At 46.7% G+C, this 22105-nt stretch overlaps 1 protein-coding gene across 6 annotated transcripts in view; it reads right to left on the bottom strand.

The window, feature by feature from the left end:
* LARGE1 (LARGE xylosyl- and glucuronyltransferase 1) overlaps positions 1-22105 on the bottom strand; it is a 526862-nt gene that overhangs the window by 255538 nt on the left and 249219 nt on the right. For all 6 annotated transcript variants that reach the window (XM_059186798.1, XM_059186795.1, XM_059186796.1 and 3 more), the window contains one exon: positions 9000-9123. In XM_059186798.1, the coding sequence (XP_059042781.1) occupies positions 9000-9123 (124 nt within the window). The remainder of the gene's footprint in view (positions 1-8999; positions 9124-22105) is intronic.

Consider the following 22105-nt stretch of genomic DNA (forward strand, 5'->3'; position numbering starts at 1 on the left):
ATAACTCATCAGTAATTTTTAAAACACTGAACCTGTTGTAATGATAAAATTTTGGATATATAGGTTTAAATAAAATGCTATTATTAAAATTCCCGCCACTTGTTTCATTGTGCCTTTGGAAATGTGACCAGTGGGAAACTCAAAATTATACCTGTGATTCGTCACTGCATTTCTAGCAGACGGTGCTGCTGAAGAGTGGGACGACTTACAGTCATATTCTGGTGCACAAAGCTGACTAATTTCAACAAGTCACTTTCCTGAGATTCCATTTCCTTACGTGGAAATGGGTGAGAATAATTATACTAACCTCAAGGCTTACTGTGGGGATAAAATAATATTATGCATGTAAAGCTATTATGTTGGCAGATAATCAATTCTTATTAATGAGAGTTATTATTATTCTTAAAGGAGGGATTTTTTTGTTTAATCCTCATAACTCAAATATGTTCCTAGGGTATCCCCTGATGTAGGCAACTTATTGCCCATGTAGCCTGGATTGTAGGGGCGCCTTTTGATCTGCACGTGCAGAATTCTCCTGGCCTCTTGAAAATTCTTCTCGGGTTTCACCATTCTGTGGATGAACCACCCAACATGCTCGCCTTCAAGTGCCAGGAGCTCCAATTTTTCATTAAATTTTCATCCCCCCACTCAGCCACTCCATTCCAGGGTAACACATGTCAAAAAATGTACCTCCTCTAAAACACTAGAGCTCTAACACTTCACTCCCTAAACCCAGCGTTTTATTATCCTTTCAAAACATGTGGATGAAGTCTCTTATTCTCACTGGGAAAATATCCTAACCTTCAAATTCCCAGTTCACTCTGCTATCAAATACATCCGGGTCTTTTCTTTTCTTTTTTATTTTGGTCCAGCTTAGATTTCAAAATCCATCCCTGTAACCACATTTTTGAATCACTGATGTTGGTTTTCAACTCACATCGTGGATAGGTATGGTTTTGGGTCCAAGGGAAGAGCACTGCATTAAAAGCTAAAAGTAGACTCTGGAATCAGTCCTCCTTCCGATTAGCAGCCCTCTGCCCCATCCCTTGGTAATGCCTTATTCATATAAGAAAACAGGTGCCGTTTAGACAGCATGGGATTCTTGAGGACACAGTCAAATAAGGTACACGAAAGCACTTCCTTCTTCATCAAGGGGAATGAACTACAAACTAAGGGCCCACGGCCATGAAAATGTAAGAGATCAACGTTCAGGATGGGGAAAAGATACGTGGATCAGGGGACACTTCCTTGCCTTAAGTGTGTGTAAGTATCTGAGCCCAGGCCCATTATAGCTCCTGATGGAGCACATCAGGTACGGAGATCTGACACACCTGCTGTATTCCGGAGCCCACAGAGAAGAGCAGGCAGAGGAGACAGAGACAGACGGGAGCACAGTCAAGGAAGGCAACAACGTGGAAAGCATGTACTACACAGAAACGTCACAAGATCTATTTAAGTGTCAGCTAGATTCCAAGCCCTGCCGTTTGGGATAGGTCGAAGGACCGGAGGCGAGCAGAGGTTTAGTGGATCTGCTGGTCTGCAAACATCAGGTTGACTCACCCTGCAGCCCCAAGGCACAGAACCCACGCATTTCCAGGAGCCACTTTTGACTGGGTCTTGTTCTAAGAGCTGGGCATGGAGATAAAAGTTATAGGTCTTGCCCTCCTGCTCTCACAATCTAGTGGGAAGGAACATAAGTGAATAGACAATGATATACACACTTGCATTTGGTCTTTATTAATACTCAGGACCAACGGGAGAATCAAAAAAGATAAAAGATTTCAGTACAGCACAAGGCGAGTATTTCTAATAGAGTTTCTAAATATGGAACAAGGTCCTTTGGGAGGTAATGGTCTCTTATCTCTGAAAGTATTCAAAAGCGGAAGATTAATGACCATTTATATAGAATATTATAGAAGAAAGTGGAAGGTTATGCCAAATGAATGCCAAGTTCCTTCCTAATTAAGATTCTAGGATTCTCAAAAGGAGACAGGGCCCATTCATTAGGACACACCATTATACAAAGAAATACTTCCCCGTGTATAAAGTGAATTGTACAACTGACACAGGAAAGATCCTTTTCTAATGCAGATTACAATTTTATGTTGGTTGCTTACAATTTTCCATGTGTGATTATTTAAAAGCCAATGGCCAGCCTTCGAGATACGTTTTCAGATGCATTCCACTCATCCATGCCCATTCTATGATTTCACCCTTGTTATCCAAGAGAGAAGGGCCTGTGGCAAAGGCCAGAGGTGCATTGCTGGTCTTAGAGAACCAGCCCTCAGAGTCACAAACCACATGCATAATCCAGGGCCCAAGAAAAACAATAAAGGGCAGGAGAATAGTAACTTTCCCAGACCTGGACATAGTATTTAACCCCAACCAGCCTTCCTATATAACCTGGGACCCCAAAAAAGAGAGAAGTAATAAGAGCAAAGATTTAAGAGGTTAATCATAGCCATTTTTACACCTAGGGAAAAAGAAAGAACAAACACAGAATTTGAGTGCCTACTGTATACCAACACTGTGTGCTTTCCATTAAGACACCTCATTTCCGTATTTAACCTTCACCAGTAAAGACGGGCTAGAGGTAACGATTGTAAAAAGACAACTGAGCAATGTGTGTTACTCTCACTACTACGTATTATTAGTGAAGCCGCACAAGACAATTCCAAAGGTCACACATACTTCACGTCGCTCCTCACTCTTCTGCCAGGCGTCTTAGAGCAGATCGTGTCCTCTGTGAGACACGTCTTGGGACTCCTCTCCTGCCTCGGCAGTCCACGCCTAATGAACCTGCTGCCCCTGCCCCATTGGGGGCATTTGGTGATTGCATGGGAAATTCACCAACTGTCAAGTGTGAGACCTTTGAACTAGAGCTCAGGCCCCACAATCAAAACACCCAGGCTCAGTTCCAGGAAGAGGACGGTGTTGGAAAGGATCACATATGAAATGATCCTGGAAAATTCTGAACTTCCCCTCGGCCTCCTCTGTGCAGATATTTTTTATTTTGAAGATTTTGTTTACTTATTTGAGAAAAAGAGAGAATGAGAGAGAGCATGAGAGAGGAGAAGGTCAGAGGGAGAAGCAGACTCCCCGTGGAGCTGGGAGCCCGATGCGCAACTTGATCGCAGGACTCTGGGATCATAAACTGAGCAGAATGAACTGAGCCACCCAGGCACCCTGTCCAAAGGTATTTTTACGGGGCTTCTTTCAGACCCTGAAACCCTAGGACTTCTTGTTTGCATCAGTCTCTCCTAACTGAAAATGTCCACCATTTAGGAAGCACATCCCCCTGGGAAACAGGGCAGGCGGCAGTTTACCTAGCGCCCTCGTGAGAGGAACAATGGAAGTATGTCTCCCAAAGGACAGCAGGTGCAGAAGGGCGGTGGGCATCTAAAGAGAGCGTGTGCAATACTCCACAGAGAACGGCTCAAAGGCAACGGAGTAGGAGTGGGAAGCCAATTTTTAGAGTCAGCCATTAATGTTTTCTGCAGCCATAGCCCTGAATCTCACTTCATAACCTTTCTGATGCTGATAACGAACAGCATCAGGTCTGAGAGAAAAGCAGATAAATTAGGACACCCTAGCTGGACAGGGGAATCCTGAAACAGCCCGTGCCCAAGCTCGGAATCAGCCTCACCCCAGCGGATGGCACAGGGGTGACTTTCTGGGCCCACTGGGGCAACATCAAAAGCTGGCTGGGCTGCAGGGTCTAGTCTGAAAACGGACAGGGTGGGTATTGCTGATTCGAGGCAGACCGTCCAGAGAGTGCCTGTTTCGTTTGGAAGAAGACCTTGGGTGGAAGTGATGGGGCCACCCCAAACCTCAGCAACGTTGAGTCTAGCGTCCTTTTACCTACAGCAGGAAGCTCTGCCCCCAGTGGGCCTTGAATAAAGGGTCATGCTTAACCCATTTGTTCTTCAGCAATGACCGGGGAAGAAAACCACCACCGAGGGCTTAGAGGACCCTGGTCTAGACGCAATTACGGTGTCCCAGCCTAAAAGCAGGCTATAGGGGCACCTGGGTGGCTCAGTCAGTTGGACGTCTGACTCTTGGTTTTGGCTCAGGCCGTGATCTTGGGGTCCTGGGACCGAGCCCTGCATCAGGCTCCATGCTCAGTGGGGAGCCTGCTGGAGATTCTCTCTCTCCCTCTGCCCCTCTCCCTCTCATGGCCGCATGCTATCTCCAATCAATAAATAAATCTTTAGAAAAAAAAAATAGGAAAAGCAGGCTACAGTGAGGGAAATCTAATGTACGAGAGCCGGGATTATGAAGTCAGGTGGTTCTGAGTTTTCATTCTGGCTTTGCCACCTACGAGGTATATACATGACTTGGGATTAACTAACCTCCCCAAGCCTCAGGCTCCGTATCTGTAGAGTGGGGATAATAGCAGCACCTGCCCCACAGAGCTGCAAGTATTCTAGAAAAGCAGCAGGTAAAACCCAGGAAGCAAGGTGCCCCATAAATAACCCACGTTACGCAGCAGCTTAATTGGGTCCAGAGGCCTTGAAAGCAGGAATTCTGAATTCAAGCCCGGCTGAACAGGGGCCGTCTGGTCCCACAGTGGCTGCAGCCCGGGCCTCTCTCCTTCCCTCCAGATCTGCTCCACCTCCCGGTGGCTCCTGAATTACGCAATCCCATATCTCACAGCCTTTCGTTGGGAGAGGGAAAAGTTAAATAGAAGCCTTCGTGTTTTGAGCTGCCTGATCTTGGGCAAATAATTTTCAACTCCATGCTTCAATTTATAAATTATCTGTGAGACGGAGGTAATAGAATTTCTCAGCCCATCCCAGAGGGCTGTCGTCAGGGGGGAGGAACAGCATGCCGCCGTCCACAAAGCTCCCCATGAAAAGAAGGCTCCCCTCCCCCCTGCTGACGGCAGCTACACGTCTTCAGTAGAGTTCGGCACAAAGACCCTCTCCATCCTGGTAGCCTGTTGATATGGGGACTTGGAGGCCAGAAACGAATGGGCCCTGCAAACATCAGGAAGACCAATGAGCCTTTCACAGGCCGCAGAGACCAGGTAGCTGAGGATGGCTATTTGCAAATCTACACTAATTGGTCATTACCGAGAGAGGCACACCAGTCTGCTGCGGACTTCCTGTGGCTCATTTGTAATCACGCACCAATCCCTCGTAAACTTCCTCGCCCCTCTCAGCCCATTCTCCAACACTAACAGATACAACAGGGGGCCCCCAGGCATGTTTCTGAGAAATGCCATTTCCAACAGCCATACAAAAGTGATTTCTCGGTGCCCAATGGGGGAGGCCCTCATGTGTGTCTGCCGAGGGTACCATCGGACACGCTTCCTGAACGCAACCACGGAACCCAGCACGAGCCCTTTCCTCTCCTGTTCTTCCTCCTTTGCTAACATCAGCGAATGGATGGCGTTCTGATGTATTCACGGGAAGACACTCACCTGTCCCAGGGCTGCTCCTGGGACTTTCCACGGGGTAGCACAGATGGAGCTACCTTATTTATGCCCCTGCAGGGTCACTGGTAGACAGCTAGCTGGCTGGCTGCCTGTGCCCCAAGGCACAACGGGCCTCAGGAATGTGGTGAGGCCTGACAGTGATCAAGAAACACTTCCTAATGGCTTTATTATTACTCTTAGGGACCAGCTCTGAGTTTATCGTCGATCATTATTTTGCAAATATTTTCATAGGCCAGGCATCACACTAGGCATTAAAGATACAACGGTGATAAAAAGCAGACCTCTCTCTGCCCTTCTGGAGCCGATGATCTAGGGGAGGGACGGACATGTACCAGCGTATTCCACAAAGGCATGAAAGATCACACCCGGCGTTGAGGTCACTGAGGAAAGGTGCGTGATCCTAGGAGAACACACAACAAAGGATCCCCTACGAGACAGCGAATGCACAGAAGGTTTCTCAGAGTAAATGTGGCTTAAGCAAAAGAACACGGAATTACCTAGCAATGGGGAAGAGGAGGCCAACTGGGGAACAGAGTTTAAGAGACCAGCAGCCCCCTGGCAGTTAGGGAGGAAGGGGCAGAGTGGGGTGGGCAGAACGGAGGAGACATCTAGTATGTGAGTAACGGCACATGCAGGCAAAAGATGAAGCCGAGGGAGGCAGGAGCCAGAAAGCGCAAGAAAATGCCACTCAGGGCCGTGGTCTCTAACGGGAGCAGGGGACACCACGGAGGGGTTTTATGCACGGGAAAGGGGGATGGCAGGGCGGGGCATGCTTTTGGGGAAGCCAGTGCAGGCTGCCGACAGGGAATCCATCTGGGGGATGAATGAGCAGAGCAGAAAAGACTCATCTGGACCAAAACTGTTGGGCAGAGGTCACAAACGCTTAGAGAGGGATGGTGACAGGGGAGCTGGAGGGCAGTTGGGACGGACAGACGTGGGGGACGAAGTCTCGGTTCTGGAGTGCTGCTCAGTAGGAAGACGGCAGGGATACAACCAGGAGAGGCTCTGGCTGTGGCAGCTGGGCGGATCGTGGTTTGGGGTTTGCACAGCTGGATTCCGTATCAGTCATCACTGCTGTGACTGTCAAGTATGGCAACATCGTGTTTACAAAATGCTTTCCTACTCACTGTCCTTACAGGATTCTGATGAGAGTCTTAAGGGACACAGGATGGCACGATACAGGTGTTTCACTGATAGGGAAATGAGATGCAGGTGTTGGGGACCCTGAAGGGGGTGGTCAGGAGCAAAGGTCACATTAGAGGATGGGACCCTGGAGACAATATTCTTTAGAACACGTCTGACTGTATTTTTTCTTATTTTTTTTAAGCCATGAAATCTCCCATTTGAATGGATAAAAATCCAGGACATAAAATAACGAACAGCTGGTCTTCCTGGATGAAAGTGGGCATGTCAGAGTCTGAGCACCCATCCCTCTGCCTCCCCACCCAGTGCCCGGCAGGACCTCAAGGGAAGACCCAGGGTTCCCCGTTGCTTTTCCCTACTGTGTTGGCGCCTTACTCCTTCAGTCTCCTAACTCCGTGGATTTCAAGGGCGTTTTTTAAAAGACTGATGATGGACTGATTGATTGATTAGAGAGAGAGAGAGCGAGAGAAAGAGAGAGAGAAAGAATGCATGCACACAAGCAGGGGTAAAGGGAGAAGCAGGCTCCCCACTGAGCAGGGGGCCTAATTACAGGGCTCGATCCCAGGACCCCAAGATCACAACCTGAGCTGAAGGCAGACGCTTCACGAACTGAGCCGCCCAAGGCGCCCTAAGAGCATTTTAATACTATGTTGCCTTGGTTACAAAGGGGAGTGGGGCATTTTCAAAGACCTGCTGCCTTTCAGATGCTGCTGGGCCTTCACGGGAGTTACTCAGTTTAGTCCCTGCCTTGGTGGCTGTCACCATGTCACCCACTGAACACATGTTGCAATGAAGGCTCAGAGCCCAGATCAGATGGCTCCTCAATGGCAAGCCAGGAAGTGAACTTGGGGTTCTGCTGAACCACTTCTGTGTTTTCTTAAAAAAAGTAGAGGCTGCAGGCGTGCAAGGGGCAGGACACAGGACTGCCCCAAAAAGGGGAGTGAGGAAGAAGGCAGAAGGGTCCCACGTGCCGGGCGCTGCGCCTCCCCCTCCCATTGCTTTTCCCTACTGTGTTGGCGCTGAGACCCTGGGAGACAGAGAGGCTTGCTTTCACCTTAATTAGTGTAGCAATTTGCTAAATTTTGTTTTTCCCTTTTAAGAGTGTTAATCAATTTTAGCTCAGAATAGATTGGAATGGCACACAAATTACCACGACAATCCCCAAATGCTAAATTCTGAACATCTCGATCAACCTCAGAGTCTGAAATATGGGAAAATCAGAAACTCCGGCCGGCATCTCTGTGATCTATTTAAAATGTTATGGCTCTGAAATGAAAAGATAATGGCTTTATGAGATTTGGAACAAGCAATTTGCTAGAATCAGCCTCATGCCTAGGTGTTTAGTCCTTCCCAAGGTGATTGGAGATACATCATCAACATATTTCTGCAAAGTTACATGTTCCTCTAACAACAGCCATTTGTTAAATCCATAAGCATTACAGGGGACCAACTGTGCACCAGCAATCAGAAGAGTGAGATGTGCTCCCTCCCCCCTCTCCCATTAAAAAAGGTTCTAAACTAAAGCAGTAGACAGACAAAGATCTCCTCTTTCCTGGAGAGGTCAGGGAGGTTCTCAGAGGAAGTGCAATGCAGCAGAGTCCTTGAATAGGAGTGATGACAAAGTAGGTGGAAGGGTGTGTTCGCTAGAAGGAAAAGCATAAGCAAATCCTCAAACGGAGGAGAGAGAGAGCAGAGACCGGAGGTGGTTTTCTAGGGCTCAGTAACAGAACGACTTTCCAGGAAGGACCCAGATGAGACAGGAAGAGTCAAGAACCAGAAGCAGGACTTCTTGAGACTGTGATCTCAACCCTGATCCAGGCAATGTGGCACTACAGATATATTTTAGGCGAGAAAATGGTATGATCAAATGAGTCTCATTCGGTGAAACCTTCTACTCCAAAACAATGTTCAGTATTTACTCAGTATAATCTTTTAAAGCACATTCACATATATCCTCTCACTTCTGCCTGCTCATTATCCCATGAGCTTGGTATTATAATCACCTGTTTACTGATGAGAAAAAAGATACAACAAAGGTGTAGATTAACTACTTTGTATCTTAAGATGAGTAAATGACACTACAACAAATTAAAACCCAGGCCCCTCTGATGCTGAATTCAGTACTGAGCTCCCTGGGTAGCAAAGCCACTGCAGACCTCTTTCAGATGCATATCAGGCCAATGGCCTCCCCCTCTAAAGAAAGCCTGAGTGGCCAGAACCGCCCAGACCAGCATGCACTCTGTCCTGAGGAAGTGGCCCCTTGGATGCCTTCCAGAGTAACATCAGATCTGGGTGGCAAACAGCCTGGCCATTCCTAGCTGAAAGCTGAGATTGCTGCCACTTCCAGTCTACAGGACCAAAGCCAAGAAAAGCATCCAGCTCGAGGAGCTCGGGAAGGCAACCTCGCTGCCCGTACCTTGAGCTCATCTGCATTGTAGAAGTCCACGCGCACGGCAGGCACCATCCAGGTCTGGAAGAGCGTCGCCAGGATCTGCTCCGCGATGGAATCGGCAATGAGGTGGAAATGCAGGGGGTTCCGCCTGTGAGAAGTGGGGGGAAGAGGAGTCAGGAGGGACAAGCGAGGGAGTTCCAGATGCAAACCCACATTCTTACCAATTTGTAACACGGGGTCAGTTTCTTTCTTTCTTTCTTTTTTTTTTTTTTTTTTTTTTTAAGATTTTATTTATTTATTTGACAGACAGAAATCACAAGTAGGCAGAGAGAGAGGAGGAAGCAGGCTCCCTGCTGAGCAGAGAACCCAACGTGGGGCTCGATCCCAGGACTCTGGGATCATGACCCGAGGCGAAGGCAGAGGCTTTAACCCACTGAGCCACCCAGGCGCCCCACGTGGTCAGTTTCGAAGAGCACCTGTGAAAGGATGTCATGCATGTTACCAACCCAATGCTTGCTGGTAACCAGGATGCCAGAGCTGAAAAGGAGAGCAGGCATCTTATCCCACCGGAGGATTTCAGACAGGGTCAAATCGTTGGTAACACTCCATTCAAGCCAACCACCGAACCTGTTACTAGCATATTGTGTCTTTAAAAACCTTCAACAGAGCCTATGAAACAACGTGGACAACCCTTTATTTCTACTACCTACATGTTTGGGCATTAGTTTCAGGAGCACATGGACAGAGAATTAAGTCTTCAGACCAGCTGAATGCAACAGACAAGATACTTCTCCTACAGCACGGTACGGAGTTCTGTTTTCTACGTATTCTTCCCCAAAGAAACCCAGGCACCCAAGATGGCATCACTGGGGACCCCCCATCACTGAGCACCAGCTTGCCCTCACTTTGAATATTCCTACAGCTTTTATTGGTTCACCTCAACCAGCCGTTACTGGGGGAGCACCCAAAGTACCAGGCAGCATGACACCAGGGCAAAGCTTCTGGAATCAAAAGGAAATGGACCCAAATCCCACTTGTGGCATTTATTAGTGGGGGTTTGGGACATGTCATTTCTCCCTCCCACTGTTGCTGCTTCATTCTGCAAAATGTTGAGAAAAATCTCTTTATCAGGCTACCGTGTCAATTAGATAAGTTTAATATATAATGCCTATCAAAAATGAACACAGGACCATAAACAGCAGATATGCCTTCTTCTATGATATATACTACCGAGCCAGCAGAAATAACAGCATCAACTGTAATATCACAAATGAGTGTCTCTGGGAAATCTAGAGATGCAAATGACCTGGTTCTCATGACCTTAGGAAGCTCATGCTCGTTAGAGGGACAGAGGACCCACAGTGTGATATAAACACATAATTTTATGTTATCAACATAATGTTGATAACAATCACAACACAACACAATGCTCTTTGGGAGTAAAGGGAAAAAAGGGGGTTAATTCTGACTGGGTCAGGAGCTGGGGAAGCTGTGTCTTAAAAGATACAGGAATTTGATAGGAAGCAAAGGGAAAGCGGACACAATGCAAGGAGAGTATTGGGATTCTACAGCCTGAGCCCAGGGCGAGCCGGCAGCGCGTGGGGAGAAGTGGTTAGCTGGGACTCTAGGGTCAGAGCAGCGGAGGAGGAGAGGAGAGAGTGCAGAAAGCAGCAAACACCCAAGTAAACAGTCCTGACTTCATCAGCGAGGCGTGGGGAGCAACGTGGCTCACCTCTTAGCTTTCAGCCTCCTGAGCCTCTCCCCAGCCCTGTCCTAGAGACACAGACCCTCTTTTGGCTTCCCACGCCCGCTCTTCACCTGAGACTTCGCATCTTCAACTTGCTCTGTAAGTGACCTTGCATTTGCTCATTTGGTAAGGACTCACTGAGCACCTACTACTTGCTGGGAGATGAGCAGGATGCTGGGGACAAGGTAAGATAACCACTGCTGCCCTTACAGATCTCATGACCTGGCCCCCCTCTCCTCCTACCCTTCACTCTCTGCAGCCGGCATCTATCTCTTACTCAGCTCCTAGTTCTGAGGTCTGCCATCATTTTTCCCTAGAGTCCTTCCCTGACTACCCATGCCTGGCTCAGGGTACCCTGACTACCCATGCTGACCCATTCCTAACAGAGGGTCATCGCAGCACCATGGACCCACCCGTCGGTTTTGATCGCTTGTTGTCCCGTCTAGATCCACACTTAACTGTGAGCTCAGGGAGGTCAAGGACCATGCCAGCCATGCTCTGGGGTATCACCTCGTAATCTAGCTCTGTGCCGAGAATGTGGGAGAAGCTCGATAAAAGGACCGAACAGATGGGTGAGGGATGGACAGCGGACAGATCAGGGGAGCAGAGGCGCACACATCAGGTGGAAGATGAGACTGGCGGAATGTGAAATGAGGATCTGATCAAAGGCCATGTTGGAGGCAGAAACACCTAGTAGGATTTCAGGAAAAGAGATCTTAGATAGGGTGAAAATGAAGCAGAAGCAGCAGAAGGGGACACTGCGACTCCTGGGTTGGTGGTGATGTCTCTAGGACAGGGGAGGCAAGGAAGAGCAGCACAATGGAGGAAGATGAGGGGTTTGGGATTGGAAGCACCAAGTTTAAGGTGAGGGTGGCAAAGCCAGGCGGAGCTGAGTGGATGAGTCTAGACCTAAAGGCAATCAGCATCCAAGGCTAACCCACCATACACATGACAGGTGCTCAAGGCTGAGAAACAGGATAAATAAATAGAAGACACAGTCAGGACTGCAGAATTTCTCCGTGGGACCCAATGGCTGAACACTGCAAATTCCCCCATTAAGCTATCTCTATTCAAGGGAAGGGGCACAGGTTCCTTGGAAGCCCTATTAGAAGCCTCCCTGTAAGAAGCTACTGGATGGCCTGAGTGACGATTAGTGGTCGTGTACTAATCAGCCAGTGACTTACCTGAAGGGTTAGTGAAAGGCAGCTGGTCAGAGTCACTGGCCTCTGGCCCGGAATTGACACCACCAAGCCTCCCCACCCCCCACAGGAGCCACAGTGGAGTCTTATGCATCGAGAATGGACCAAGGAAAGTCTTTATAACTGCCAGTTTGCATATCCACAATGGAGGAATGCATAATTTTAGACACAGAGTGACAATACCAAACAGACCAAGCTATGTATATTCCAACACGATCACGCTGTGCGCCTGTCTCTGTCTTCCCGTGTGCGTGCTCTCCAGAGGATACTCACCGCCCAGCCTAGAGTTCGCATGGTTCCTGTCCCTCTTCAGACTTCCCTTCTCAAGTTAGCTCCTCCCAGACACCTTCTTTGAGCTCATCCTGGCCCCTTTTTCCTGCTAACTTGGCACCTCCTATGAAAAACATGAATACCCTTTCTTTTCTCTCTCTCTCTCTTTTAAAGTAGGCTCCACACCAAGCCTGGAGCTCAGTGTGGGCCTTGAACTCACAACCTGAGCTGAGATCAAGAGTCCGACACTGAGCTACCCAGGCGCCCCCACACCTGCCTACCATTTGTAGCATGATACCATGACACGTTTTCAAACACGCGGCTCCTTGCCTCTACTGTGAGGTCTCTGAGGACAGAAACCATGTTCTCATCTCCATCCCTGGTGCCCAGAAGAGAGCCTGGCATGTAACAGGTGCTCAAGAAACACTTGTGCAACAGGAAAAGGAGACCAAAGCCCCTCCTTCTAGGCTCCCACTAACGTCACCGTTCTCTGCCTCAGTGGGGCAGAGCAGGGGCTCGCTGCTTCAGAACGTCTGGGTCGGAGCCCTGGCTGCGTAACTACTAACCGAGTGACCACAAGCAGCTCATTCATCTTCTGAGACCTCAATTTGTTGATCTTCAGATCAGGAACATTAACAGGAGGTAAACAGTACTGCACGGTAAGGATTCCGTGATACAACATGAAGTGCCTGGTGTGTAGGATTTTAATGTATGGGAACCACGGTGTGGTCTGAGCGTCTGTGCCCTGCCCCCACTCAAATTCATAACCCCTCAGGTGATGGTATCAGGAAGTGGGGCCTTTGGGAAGTGATTAGATCGTGAGGGTGGAAGCCTCCTGAAAGGGATCGGTGTCCTTAGAAAAAAGGCTCTTTTCTCTAGAAAGCTCCCACCCTCCCTCCATCATAGAAGGACCCAGAGAGAAGCTGGCAGTCTGTCACCAGAAAGCAGTCCTTCCTCTCCCCCCCACCATCAGACCACGCTGATGTCATGATCCCAGACTTCCCAATCTCCAGGACTGTGAGGAGTAAGTTTCTGTGGTCTATGAGGCCCCCCAGTTGAGGTATTTTGTTATAGCAGCCCGAGCAGACCAGGATAACCACTGTCAGTGCTAACTTAGGAAACTGATTTTCTTAACTGCTTTGCATCACGCTTCAAATGAAGTAATTTCAATTAGTTCCTCCATCCATAAACCAAAAAAAAAAAAAAAAAAAAAAAAAAGAGTTGAATGAAGAAATATGCAACAAAGAGCTATGAAGCAGTAAGTAAGTATATCAGAGGCATGAGGGGGGTTTAGGTGACGCAGGAGCTGGCACTTTCCTCTCTCGGTGCAGCTATCAATCTGGCAGAAACACGGAGAGAATGCAAATAACTACACAAACACTGGAACATGGGTGTGCCCTAACACTGGGCCACCTCACGTGACTGCAAAGTTTGGGAATGGCACACCTCCCGGAGAGCCATCTAAACAGACTGATATGGACAGTAAGTGAAGGGCACCCCTGAGTTGGATGGTGAACAACCTGCACAACTGTACAGGACGGCTCTGCAAGGACATGCACAAAGTTACAGGGGTGCAAGAGGTGACTTCTCGACAGTGCAGAGTCTAGGATGTCTGCACATACTATGTGGCAATTAAACCAGACCCTTGGATGAGAGGAGATGAGAAGATGGAGGAAGGCATCGTGCAGGATGTGATGGAAGAAGGGAAGGAACAGAGGCAGGAAAGTACACAGCATGTCTAAGAAGAACGGCAGTGTTCTTTGGGTGGATCATACAGGTACATTTATTGGACACCTACTGCATGCCAGGAATCAGGAAAATAAAAATAAAAAGTCAAAGTCCTAACAGCAGGCAAGGCCAGAGTGAGTGACTTCTTAAGATGCACGACTTTCATTAACTAAGAAAAAGAGAGCCAGATGAGATTTGGGTGCTGAGCAGGAAGGAGATCAAAGTTGTAATTTGGGACATTCATCTAACTACAGAGCAGAAGATGGACCAGCATGGAAAGAGGAAAAGGCCCACGGAGGAGGATGCTGCCGGCATGTGTGTGAGGCTTTCCCCTTACAAGCCCTTGCTCTGGTCTATTTCAAGCATCTCCCCAGAATGGGGCATCCAGAGAAACGCTTAGCTCATCTCTAAGGAAAAACTAAGCTGTTTGCTTTGTCAAAGGAGTCCGTGTGCCTCATCAGAAGAATAGGAAAACGCTCGATCAGCGGACACACCAGACCCCCGGCACAGGGGACCACTAAGACCCTGCCACTTCATGGACAGTCTCAACAACCCACTGCAGCTTGATCTCACTGCCGTGAGGCAGAATATCCAGAACAGCTCTGCTAACCTCCACTTTGGGCATCACCATGAGAAGGTGGGTCCTGTCAATGGCCCCTCTCGGGCCCACAACAAAAGCACTGGAAAACACTGCCCAGGCTACTTTGCTTCAAGTTTCTGTGTAAGCCAGAATGTTCCCCTCAAGTTTTGATCTAGAAATCCAACCACCAATGGGATGGTTGTAGCCTCGTGCCCATGGGCCACTGAGAATCAAGAGGACCTACTTACAACTCTTCTAACCCCAGGTTGACTAAGAATGTGTGGGGCTGCTTAGTAACCTGTCTCTCCTCAAGAATGTAAACGCCATGGGGATAGACATTGGTCTGTCATCTGCTGGTGTAGCCCAGCCCCCCAAAACCACCCCAGGCATGATAAATAGGGGCCCGAACACATGTCCGTCCTCCCGAATTCCCTGCCAAGGTTAAGGGCACACCGTTTGTCCAGCCTCACAAGCTAGAAACAGGAGCATGACCAGGGCTCCCTCCCCAGCTAATTAATCCCCTGCCCTGAGAGGCTGCTTAGTCTGGTGAGTACAAACAGGTCTCTGAAGCCAAATTGCCTGGCTGCTGCTTCTCTTGTTTGTCAATGAACTAACGATATGACATAGGGCAAGCATGGTAGTTCTGGAGTCTCAGTTTCAGAATCTGCAAAATGGGGTTGTTACAATCAGATTGAGTTAAAATGTATGAAGCACTTGGAACGGTGATCCACAAGGAATATGGACTTAATAAATGTTAGCACAATGAGTGTATCTGCTCTCTGGTGAGACCTCATGAATATATTTACCCCTTCTCCCCCTGTCTCTGAGCTGGCTTCCGCCAACAGATCCTGTCCTGTGAGCCCTGAACTCCCTCCAAAATGATCACACAATCCCCTGCTCAATATATGATGGGTAAAGTCCAGCCTCCTTCATGGAGCTAACAGGATCTTTGATAATCTCACCCTGTCCACCTCTCCAAACTCATGTCTTCCTCCTCCCTCCTCCAGCCAACCTGCAGTCCAACATTCTCTCCCCCAGACCTGCATGTGACCAAATTCCTCTCCTTCCTGAGGAATAAAGGGCCACTTCCTCAGGGAGGCCCTCCATGGCCGCTCCACGCAAAGTGCCCTCCCTCTGGCTCCCCCACAGCGCTGCCCTGTTTGGTTCTTCTTAGCACTTCTTAGTATTGGTAATCTCTATAATTCATCTCAAGGTCTATCTCCTGTCCGCTCCTAGAATGTGACCTGTGTAGGGCAGAGATTCTCTACTTTAACAATGCACCTGTCCTCTTGTTTTCTCTCTCTACAACCCCAGTGCTTGGCCAGTGCCTAACCATGGGTGCAATATCAAAGATTAATCAAGTTTTCCTGCAGGCTTGTGTGTGTGCTGTCTCTCTCCGGAGCAGGACCACCTTCACATTGCCTTGCTAACTGTGTCTAGTCTTCCCTGGTCAATTTAGACACCATGGCATTGAGGAAGCCATTGCGCTGGGTCACATGCCCTTACCTGTGCCTCCCACAGATTTCCAGGCTCAAAACACTGGGGGATGCTATCGTCTACTGACAATTCACGTCTCTGTTCCCTGCTTGAAGGAGTCTTAGCACTGGAATCGTGTTTTTTGAATAAACTTATCCCCAGATTTCACTAGTCCTTTGTAGATATAACCACCCAGTAATTATTTATTGAAAGAATAAATAAACAGACAAGTTAATAATTATATGACAAGTTAATATCCTGTCTAACATAGTTACCCGGTGTTACGAGTAAAGGCACTTTGGTAAAATGTGGGAGTAAAACTTTTAGCGTTGGGTTGGCGATGTCTCTTAGGCACAAAGCCCAAAGCACAAACCATAAAAGAAAATATAAACTGGTTTTCATCAAAATTAAAAACATTTATGTTTCAAAGGATACCATCAAGAAAACAGAAAAGATAACCTCAGAATCGGAGAAAATATTTGCAAAGGATTTATCTGATAAGGGAACTGTAACCTTAATACATAAAAATCTTTTACATCTCAAACAATAAAAAGACAAGTAAGCTAATTAAAAACTGGGCAAAGGCGGGGCGCCTGGGTGGCTCAGTCAGTTAAGCATCCAACTTTTGGCTTCAGCTCACGTCATGATCTCACAGATCGTGAAATCGAGCCCCACATTGGGCTCCACACTCAACGGAGTCTACTCGATGGTTCTCTTCCCCCAGTCGCACAGTTCTTACTCTAAAAATAATAAATCTTTAAAAAAAAAAAAAAACTAAGCAAAAGATTTGAACAGGCATTTCTCAAAGAGGATATACAGACGGCCAGTAAGTACAAGAAAAGACGATCAGCAACATCAGACATGAGGAAAGGCCAATCAGAACCACAAAGGAGCACTTCACAGCCACTGAAGTGGCTAAACTAAGACGACAACAAGTGTTGGTGAGGATGTGGGGAGACTGGAGCCCTCGCTTGCTACTTGTGCAATTGAAAGATGATGTAGCCGCTTTTGGAAACTGGTCCTGGGCGTCTCTTCCAAAATTGAGCGTAAATAAAGTCACCACTGTTGAGCTCCTCGGAGTCCCATTCCTAGTCGGACAGCAAAGCTTGCTCCCAAACCTTCACAGGAGCATTATCCGTAACTGCCAAGAAATGGAAACAACCCCAGTGACCACCACGTGATGAGTGGATAAACAAAACGCAGTCAAGCCAGGCGCTGGAGTATTACCGGTGACATGAATAAATGAAACACCACCACCTGCCATGAAGCGGACGGACCTTGAAAACATGGTGCCCGGCGAAAGAAGCCATCACGAAAGACTAAACTGTGTAAGACTCCATTATATGAAATGTCCTGAATAATCAAATCTACAGGAACAGAAAGATGAGGGAGGCTGCCAGAGGATGGAAGAAGCGACTCCTCATGGATACAACGGGGTTCTTAGTGAGGTGATGAAAACGGTCTAATATCAGGGAGCTGTGAGGGTTGGGCAAGTCCGCAAATACTAAAAACCAACAGACTGCACACATGTGAAGAGTGATTGTTACAGAATGTGAATTAAATTCCAATGCTCACTCATTTGCTGGAGCTGGGAAGTGGCCTGTGAGTTTGGGGGATGGAAGAGACCCGGTGTGCTCAGGGGTTTCTGGGCTCCGTTGCCTGGGGAGCTGCGCTGTACAGCGAATGGTCCGCCATGTTGGGAAGGCCGGCTGCCGTCAAGGCTGGCTTCTACTGGAAGGGAAACCCCACTAATAAGGACAGAAAAGAGCCTGACTGTGCCCACATGTGAAAGGACATCCTACCAGGCCCGCGTCTGAGAAGACGTCCTCTAGCTCAGAACTCAGAGCTAACTGCGAGGCTATTTCATCCTCCATGTGTGACTTCTGAGTCGTCTTTTTAAAATCACTTCCTCGCTCGGGAAGGTAAGAAATAGTTTTAATGATTCCAAAATCAGCCAAAGGCCAAGAGCTTCCCACCTATTCTCTTCTGTTCACAGGGAGATTAGCAGGTGAGAGACAGATGTTACGGACATATTTACACCAACTGAACCTCACCAGGGGAGGGATAAAAACATCTTCAGAATTTCTTCTTGTTCACGGGGAAAAAAAAAAAAAAAGATAATTTTCTCGATACAGGATTTGATGTTATTTAATTTTATTTCTGTACAACACCTAAAATAGTCTTTTATACCAGTCACCAATTATATGCATTTTGGGAGCGCAGCTTTAAGCCCAAGAGAAAAGGCTTCTACGTGAGCGGGCCAGCACACCTTCATATACAACAGGTGCCCCGTAGCCTGCCGGGGTCTGAACAATACAGACATTAAGTCTGGTCTATATTCAGACTAGATCACACTTTGACAACAAAGAAAGAAGCAAGTGCATGTTTTATCTTCGGAAGAGCCTGCAGACTTTGCTCATAATGAGCGATGCTCCTGCTGCCTCTGGTTTCCTTAACTGCTCCCCTGTTCCAGGTTGGGATGCAATAAATATGGTAATACAGAGAGCAAAGATGATTAAACCCCAGCTTTCTCCCTGCTTTTCCGTTCTTATCTTGTCAGGAATGTGCCACAGCCCCTACAGGGCAATCCAGGGTCTGCTTTTATTAAAATATACAGGGACATCTGAGCTGAAATAATCCTTAATTATTAAGTTTACAATGGAACTGCAATTTTAGAAAAAGAAAGAGGCTGTGACAGCACCTCCAATGCTCAGTGAATCTGTTACACTTAGAGATTTAATAGAACTCACTGCAGAAATACACAGCAGCCAGAAGGAGGGTTTTTTGGTGTGAGCTCTTGGTTTGAGGGAGGACAAGTGGCACCGATAATGTGAGAAGATTCAAGGACAAGTGAGTATCACAGCAGAAAAGCTTTCCATGGGGGAAGAACAGAGCAGCTTTCAAAAATCAATCAATCAATCAATCAAAAGGCCTCCAGGCTTTGAGAGAGCCAAGGTTAGAATCCCAGGAGTATCAAGGACTCCCCTGTGACCTTGAACAAGCTATTGAACCTCTGTGAGCCTCAGTTTCCTCATCCATTTGTGGGGATAAGGGCATGTACTGTACCAGACTGGGATGAAGATCAAACACGATGGCCTACGGGACGCTGGTATCTGAACTACACAGAACAGTTGTCTTTGGTCTTATGTACCTGCAGGACCAAATCGCATAGATGCCCTCCTTACCTGTTCAAAGACATCACATGCCCACGGCACCTTCGCTTTTCCCTAACTTTACTGAGGTGTAATTGCCAAAAACTGTATAAATTTAAGGTATACATTAAATATATTATAAACATTTAAGGGGATATATCTATATATGTTTATACTGTGAATTAATCACCACAATCACACTAATGAACTTACCCACTTCACAGAGCTAAGATCAAGACCAGAGGTGAGATCAAGAGTCGGAGGCTCAACCGACAGAGCCAACCCCTCCCAAGCCTTTAAAACCACTATTTACTTCATGCTCAGCACCTCAAAAATACACACTCTGGTGAAGGGATGATGACAGAAATCCCAGTAATGATACCAGTTCTCTACTGGGTCACCCAAAACGATGATTCAAAATAGAAAAAATAATAATGATACTCAAAATAGTGACTTTTTTTTTAAGATTTTTAAAAAAAATTTTTTAAAGATTTTATTTATTTATTTGACAGAGATCACAAGTAGGCAGGGAGAGAGGGGGGGGGGGGAAAGCAGGCTCCCTGCTGAGCAGAGAGATCCCAGGACCCCAAGATCAAAACCTGAGCCGAAGGCAGAGGCTTAACCCACTGAGCCACCCAGGCGCCCAAAATAGTAACTTTTTACAATGGAGAGCTCAGACTCTGAAGTTAGACTGGATACAAAGCCAGCTCTAGCATCCTCTCTGCAGCCCTGAGCTACGACTTAATCCATGGATTCTCAGCTTCATTGTCTGTAAAATGGGGATAATTATAGTTCTCACCTCATGGAGTCATGGAAGCATGAAATGCATTAATATCTGAAATGCATTAATATCTGAAAAACACTTAGAATAGACAGCTAGGTTCGTATTTGTTCAATACACAAAACAGAAAAATGTCTCACACAGATTATCTCTGATGACAGTCAGAGGTTAGGGGACAGAGAGGTTAGGGCACAAACCAAAGCTCTAGAAAGTACAGAGCCTATCTCTGTTTGTCTGTTTTATTCAAATCCTAGGTTCTTCCCATCACAATCTAGAAACAGCTTCTTCAATAAGTTGAAGCCTGAATAAGCAATAACACAATTAGAGGCAGATGCTAGGCACAAATACGCTGTTTTATCCTCCGTGTTCTTCAGGGGCAAAAGTGAAGTTTAAAAAAACAGACAATCAAAAAACCCAGCTGCTTGATGTGCAAAGTAAGGCAAATCACCCAGCTTCCTCCTGCCAACAGGGCTGCAGAATGTGAGAATAAGATGATCATCCTCGCAAACAAATATTAAATTTTTACAAGCTGGCCCACCTTCCTGCCTAGGAGGTAAACACCTAGCTGCTAAGTAATTTTATTTTTTCCTCTGTTCACTAAAAAAGCTCCGTTTCCTTGAAGAGGAACTATGCTTCCCAGTTGATTTGCTATTGGGAGTTGGAGTTATGCCCCCCCAATTTTTTTTTAAACATCCTTCCATAGAGGGCACACAGGCCTATACTGTGCTATTTTCTATGACATAAACCCTCGTTCACATGTATTTTTGTATTTAGTTTTTCTCACCTACCCTTTTCCTTCATCGCAGAGCTTGTGTAATGAGATGACCAAAAACACACGTCACGAGGAGACAGAAACAAGTTCACCTTTATTTCTCCTTCTCCCCAAACAACACAAAGAACTCCATTTCTAAATACGGTCTCTGCCAGTTTTTCTGCCACTGGTATTTTGACCGTGTTCACATGGTCTGTGCTTACATAGTGGGATAATGTCATGCATGTGTTTTCAACTATGTTGTCCCTTACATCGTAAAATAGAAAATATAATTTGTCCGCATTCAGACATATAAACCAAGAACATGGCTTACTACAAAAGGCTGTTCCGGGGTGCCTGGGTGGTTCAGTGGGTTAAAGCCTCTGCCTTTGGCTCAGGTCATGATCCCAGGGTGCTGGGGTCAAGCCCTGCATCGGGCTCTGCTCAGCAGGGAGCCTGCTTCCTCCTCTCTCTCTGTTTCTCTCTGCCTGCCTCTCTGTCTGTTTGTGATCTCTGTCAAATAAATAAATAAAATCTTAAAAAAAAAAAAAAAAAAAAAAGGCTGTTCCACTACTTAGCCTTACTGTTTTCTAAGTATTATTCAAATTTTTAGGATGATAAACAGTGTGTCATAAAAGCATTTCTGATAGTCTGGATTATCCTTCAAGGACAGAGTCCCTGAAGTAGTCATACAGGGTCAAGGTCTTGGGCATTGACACCATTAAATCTCTTTCCCAAAAGATTATGGCAATTTCCAGTTCTGGTAGGAGTATGTTAAGAGTACCTGGGTATCGTTCTTTTACGATCTTTTAAACTAGAGCATGCCCACTGTCACCAGGTATACTGCAGAAGTAAAAAGGATTGGATGTAACAAAGCAAGCCTTAAATGAAAAGTTGCTGAAAATCTTGTCTGGAAAATAAATCTAATTGCTGTAATTGACAGTGAAAGCCAAAAGAAGCACCCTACCACTATTATTCTATTATTATTAGCCTTAGAAAGGTACTTCATTTGCCAAAGCATTTTATAATCACATATTGGTTAATCCCCGTAATGTGCTTCGAAACCAATGAAGCTATTTATAGACAGACTTTCTGAGCGAAAAGTCTTTCAAAAGTCCTTTTGTCTTGATATCTCAAGTCAGGATCGCCAGCACATCAATTCACAGACATGGTCATCTGTCGAATTTCAAGGATGGGAGGGACTGAACTGGTCACATGGACCAAGATCAAGTAGTCCCTGACGGGGCATGCAGAATTTTCCAAATGCATACTAAGAATCTGCTTTCTTCTCAACTCCCCAGTGCCTCCACGAAAGTGTGGATATGCCATCAGCGGCCAATTATAAATCTACTACTACTCTTTAAATGTAACATCTTTGTGCTACACAGTGACTGTAGGAGTAAAAGTTTATGCTCCATGGGATTCCTTAGGGTTTCAGCAACTACT

The sequence above is a fragment of the Mustela lutreola genome, chromosome 8 (assembly GCF_030435805.1).
Source record: "Mustela lutreola isolate mMusLut2 chromosome 8, mMusLut2.pri, whole genome shotgun sequence".
In the NCBI taxonomy this organism is placed as follows: Eukaryota; Metazoa; Chordata; class Mammalia; order Carnivora; family Mustelidae; genus Mustela; species Mustela lutreola.